Here is a 6000-nt window from a genome sequence, read left to right on the forward strand (position 1 = left end):
CATTTTGTTGCATTTTACAAAAAATATCGACCAACAGTAAGCTACTGCACAACCTACAGTATAATACAGTATTTTTCAGACTTGTTTCTTGGGTCCGCCCACAATTCGATCTGCTGCTCTCACGCATAACACGTACCCAGGTGGAAGAAAAAGTAGTTCCCACTAAACCGTGTCACTTATACAATATTTAAATAATACTTCCCATTGTCCATCCATCCATTTTCTACCGCTTATTCCCTTCGGGGTCGCGGGGGGCGCTGGAGCCTATCTCAGCTACAATCGGGCGGAAAGCGGGGTACACCCTGGACAAGTCGCCACCTCATCGCAGGGCCAACACAGATAGACAGACAACATTCACACTCACATTCACACACTAGGGCCAATTTAGTGTTGCCACTCAACCTATCCCCAGGTGCATGTCTTTGGAGGTGGGAGGAAGCCGGAGTACCCGGAGGGAACCCACACAGTCACGGGGAGAACATGCAAACTCCACACAGAAAGATCCAGAGGCCGGGATTGAACTCACGACTACTCAGGACCTTGTGTTGCTATTAATGATATTTTACCTCAAAACATGTACTATCAAAGTATCGACATTTTGATTTGAAAATCAATTTTAGAGCATAAAGATCTGGCACTCCTTTTATCAATATTCACGTATCATTCCGCACATCATAACTCTGAAGTTGTCAAGTACCGATGGATGGACGAGCGATAACCTGCTGCCACCTCCAGCTATACAATCACCTAAATCCATTCTACTGGTGTGTTTTTGATAACAAGGTAAGAGTCACTTGTAACTTGATGTGTCATTTTCTGTTTGAATTGCTTTATATATATATTTATAAAGTCCGAAATTACTTAGCGTCACAGTCAGCATCACAGACATCGTTGACCACATGTACCGCCGCATGCTAGCTAGCTAAGTTTTCTTCATTTTTGTCATAGTGATCATACTGTCATAGTCATCTCAAAAAGATGATAACTTGCAACATTTGTGCTACGACTTGCAGCAATGTATTTGCGTATGTTAGACACATGCTTGTATGCCTAATGCATCGTTTAAGTGTGCTTTCCCTGAATGCACAATAGTTTTTTCCAACTTCTCAGCCTTCAAAACTCACAGCCGTCGCCATAAATATGGCAAGAGTAGGACTGATATGTATAGTGCAAAAGGTTTAACTTGTAAAATTGTCTCATGTAGCGCGAAGTGCGATGATATACGGCAGTGGTCCCCAACCACCGGGCCGCGGACCAATTGGTACCAGGCCGCGCAAGAAAAAAAAATTGTTTTTATTTGTATTAAATCAACATAAAACACACAATATATACATTATTATATCAATATAGATCAATACAGTCTGCAGAGATACAGTCCTTAAGCACACATGAATAAAGAAATACAATCATGATGATTGTATTTCTTTATCAAAAAAAAAAAAAAAATACCACCCCCCCAGTTCTGGGACCCTGTTTCTACCATCTGTTGAGGTAAGAGAAGGGAACTGAACTTATTGTGGAAGACTACAATAAAAAGATGAGACAGTCAATTGCTCAATAACAATAACAATAACAGTGAATAACAGTGAAATACTTTTTCATAACATGGTCACTACTGCCTAGTTTCTCTTGTTATATTCTTATTTTACTGTTATATTTTTATTCTCATCGTTGCTTTTTATTTTTATTCTATTGTAATATTGTTCTATTTTGTCTCCATTTATACCCCCATTATTTAATTTTTACTTTTTACAATTTTGTACACTGCTGCTGGAATTTAAATTTTCCTGAGGGAACTCTCCTGAAGGAATCAATAAAGTACTATCTAATCCATCTAATCTTAACTTTGATCCTCAAAATACCCTCATTAGTCATCACGTGACTGTGAAAGGGACAACATATAAGAGCAACATGTTTGTTGTTATAGGTCGTAATGATGATGGCCTTGTTGTAGGAAAAATTAAAAAGGTTGTCATTCATAAAAATGTAACAGTGTATTTTATCACTGAGGTATATCAGGCTGTTCGTCAACCTTACATTAATGCCTATTACAATACACGTATGCATAACTTCTCTGTTAGTCAAGCAGAGCTGTTCGATTACTACCCACTGCCTGAATATTTTATTCGGGGCGTGTCCTCACTAATTCTTCACCATTCAGTCCCTATATTGTAGATTCATGTCATCCATCTGTGAGGAAATACAAGTCATCATCCTCAGAACTTTACCCAACCTGTCTGAGGATATTGTACAACTGGTCGTCTCAACACTGAAAAGCTCAGGTGTGGAATCAAAAGCAGACCTCAAGTATGTAGAGCAGGATGAGATCAAAGACCTCTTGCCTGTTATCCAATAAAGGAAACTTCTGGAGGCATTCAAAATGGGTAACTATCAATCTTGTGTTCGTAGTTCTCCCATCTAGTTAAAGCTACAGTAATTGTTGAGAAAGAATAACACTCATTTGACATAGAATGAATACATTCGAGTAGAGATTTGCACCTGTCAGATATTCTACAGTTCTCCCAAAAGCCTTAATGCAGTTGTATTCCAAACAATTGTTTGAATTGACATGCATGCATATTGGAGACATTTTGAATCTAGTGATGTATACATTTTGCTTTATTTCTATGCGTTTTAGAAACTACAACAGTCGTGCTTGATCTCCACCCCTTGCCAGATGACTTGGTACATCAAAAGTCTGCAGGCGGAAGTCTGTCTTTGTTCTCCAGTCCATTGCCTTGCTCCTCTTCATCTTCACTGGCTGGCTTTTCGCCCTTGTCAAGCTCTTCACCAGCTTCAGCACCTCCTGAGATCGGTAGGTTGTGAGTTCAAACCCCGGCCGAATCATACCAAAGACTATAAAAATGGGAGCCATTACCTCCCTGCTTGGCACTCAGCATCAAGGGTTGGAATTGGGGGTTAAATCACCAAAAATGATTACCGGGCACGGCCACCGCTGCTGCCCACTGCTCCCCAGTGCTCCTCTCACCTCCCAGGGGGTGATCAAGGGTGATGGGTCAAATGCAGAGAATAATTTCGCCACACCTAGTGTGTGTGTGACAATCATTGGTACTTTAACTTTAACTTAACTTTGTTCTCAGAGTGGAGTAAGCCAGCCCGCCACATAATATCCAGTAAATGGCATGAAACCTTTCAAGTCCCATGGGATAAAATGCCTGCTGAAGTGCAATCAGCTATCGCCAACAGCAGGAGACCTGCTCCTGACAAGCGACGCCAAATGATTAAAATCCTTGTGGATGAAATGAGAAGGTAAGAGGCTAATCCAACGCGCAGTGAGTGTCTCGTAATCTGCCAAAAAATTGTACCCATGTAGTTTTGCTGATATGACACCAGAAGGTGCCATCATTAGTGGAGGTTTTACTTCATTCCTCACTCAAATGAAAACATGCATTGAGAACATCAATCGTGAAGGAACAACCAAACCATTTAGAACAAAAAGACGGTTTGGACAAATGCAGAAATATTGTGTTCTTACATTTTAATTAAATGATGCTCCCAACTGCCATGTTATATTTTGTCACAAGTCATCATGGTGACCTATTTTTTCTACAGATGTCTGCCACTGCAGCCGATGTGGAGCGGACTCTGACCCTCCCGACCAGTCCACGACTGATACTGCTGGGTAAGTGTCTCATGGAGCGCAGAACTTAAGTCTGTTTGTCTTAAAGCTAAGAACCATAATGCTCAGTCTACCCTTCCTGTGGATGAAGATGGGGAGTTGACTCTTCGTATCATCCAGCTGTTGATGGCCTATTTTGATGAAAGAAGAGATGCACTGATACTCCTTGCAGATGTAAGTTTAGCACTATTAAGCTACAAAAGCATACAAACATCTAAATTAATATTATAAATATTCTAAAATTCAATGTTTTTTTGTTATTGTTTTTCAATCTCTTACCCACCAAATTATGCAGAAATATTGTATTCCTACATTTTAATTAAATTATGCTCCCAACTGCCATGTTATATTTTGTCACAAGTCATCATGGTGACCTATTTTTCTACAGATGTCTGCCACTGCAGCCGATGTGGAGCGGACACTGACCCTCCCGACCAGTCCACGACTGATACTGCTGGGTAAGTGTCTCATGGAGTGCAGAACATAAGTCTGTTTGTCCTAAACGTATGTATACTATGCTCTCCTGTAGATGTATTTGTATCATTGTTGTTTTTGTCATTCCGAACATTGGAAAGTAATGATTTGCAGCAGTACACCTTAGGAGACTAGATGTAAACAAAGTAAAGAGAGAGCAATATATTCTTGGGTGTGAGGTGGCCATTCCAAATACCTTTTAAAATGTTACCCATATTGGATACTGTTTAGGAACATAAACTGCATTTCTTGACTGTACCAGTTGCTGGTGACAAAGTCACAATAAAACGTTGGATGATCAGCATGGAAGGTGATGTCATCTGCGAAGGCGTCCAACCTAGCTTCATCTCAGGGCTTGCTGCCCTTCTTGCCACCTACTATGTGTTCAACTTGGAATACCAAGTGGAAGGGGCTCGGACATTGGAATTTGTTCAAAGGTAAATCCTCTTCATACTGTTAGGATATTTTGCCCCTTTTCTCACCTCTGTTCAGGAATTTGACTTGTCATTTCCCCAATTTTGTGCCTTAAATCAATGACTCTTCTGTTCCTTTTTGGACCTTCTCATTAGGGACCGAAGCACCAGTTTGACTCTAAGATACAGAGAAGGTAGGTAATGTGCAGGTAAAGATATGTTGACTGGGTCAAAGAAGGAAGCACCTGTTTGACCCCAGGATGCAGAAAAAGTAGGTAATTTGCAGGTAAAGATATGTTGACTGGGTGATGGCAGGAAGCACCAGCGTGACCCGAGGATGCAGAGCAAGTAGGTAATGTGCGGGTGAAGATATGTTGAATGGGTAAAGGCAGGAAGCACCAGCGTGACCCCACTATGCAGAGAAGGTAGGTAATGTGCGGGTGAAGGTATGTTGAATGGGTGAAAGAAGGAAGCGCCGGTGTGGTCGAGGCAATGCAGACAAGGTAGGTAATGTGCAGGTGAAGATATGTTGTATGGTGAAAGAAAGAAGCACCAGTGTGATCCCAGGATGCAGGGAAGGTAGGTAATGTGCAGGTAAAGATATGTTGAATGGGTAAAGGCAGGAAACACCAGCTAGACTCCAGGATACAGAGAAGGTAGGTAATGTGCAGGTAAAGATATGTTGAATGGGTAAAGGCAGAAAGCACCAGCGTGACCACACTATGCAGAGAAGGTAGGTAATGTGCAGGTAAAGATATGTTGAATGGGTAAAGGCAGGAAACACCAGTATGACCCCAAGATGCAGAGAAGATAGGTAATGAGCAGGTAACGATATGTTAAATGGGTGAAAGCAGGAAACAGCGTAAATACACGGTCCAGTAGATGGAGAGAAAACACATAAATAGAGAGAGGGTTTGGGGAGGCTTTAGCATTGTCTTCCTCTCTGAATTTGTCTTAATGGGTTTTAGAGCATTCACTCATCTACAGCTGTGGTTATGATTTAGGCTCACATATATCCTAAAATTGATATGAATATTTGTGCAGTGCATATTTCTAAATTAACAATGTGGGGGGAGTTCTGTATCGACTGCAAGTAATTTTCAATCACAACAGAATATCTAATATGCTTTCTCTCTTTTTTTAGGCGATTCATTGGCGTTAACCCTGAGAGGGGAACAAAGGCTAGCCAGGGAAAGGTGGTGTCCAAGAAGACCGGGAAGCTTGTCCAGAAAAAGGCAGCAACTGTAAATCCTCACGTAGCCATCCTTATAAAAAATCTCACAGACTTTGAGTGGGGCTTTATGTAGCCGACAACTAAACACTTGACTCGTGTTCAGTTATTTGTCTCCAGTTTGAAATTAAGTTGACATGTTCTAAATGTTAAAATGCTTTACTGAAAATAAGAAGAATGCACTAAATGTACATTGAATGTATTTGATGCGTTTTAAAATGATTGGTTAATAAAAGCATAAA

The 6000-nt window shown here is 40.8% G+C and overlaps 1 protein-coding gene across 3 annotated transcripts; it reads left to right on the forward strand.

The window, feature by feature from the left end:
- The first annotated feature begins 331 nt into the window (after positions 1-331).
- On the forward strand, positions 332-6000 carry LOC133656840 (uncharacterized). 3 transcript variants are annotated; one of them, XR_009827170.1, is made up of 9 exons: positions 334-783; positions 2162-2384; positions 2639-2815; positions 3102-3270; positions 3574-3643; positions 3710-3814; positions 4029-4098; positions 4377-4551; positions 4684-6000. XR_009827170.1 is itself a non-coding variant. In XM_062057692.1 (9 exons), exons 5-9 carry the CDS (start codon positions 3574-3576, stop codon positions 4727-4729), a joined length of 444 nt encoding a protein of 147 aa, XP_061913676.1. In that variant the 5' UTR covers positions 335-783; positions 2162-2384; positions 2639-2815; positions 3102-3270; the 3' UTR covers positions 4730-6000. The 3 variants fall into 3 exon arrangements, 2 of the variants coding, with proteins under 2 accessions (XP_061913675.1, XP_061913676.1); XM_062057692.1 differs by having other exon boundaries at positions 335-783; positions 3732-3814; XM_062057691.1 differs by lacking the exon at positions 3102-3270 and having other exon boundaries at positions 332-783; positions 3732-3814.

This window comes from Entelurus aequoreus, linkage group LG09, assembly GCF_033978785.1.
Source record: "Entelurus aequoreus isolate RoL-2023_Sb linkage group LG09, RoL_Eaeq_v1.1, whole genome shotgun sequence".
Classification (NCBI taxonomy): domain Eukaryota; kingdom Metazoa; phylum Chordata; class Actinopteri; order Syngnathiformes; family Syngnathidae; genus Entelurus; species Entelurus aequoreus.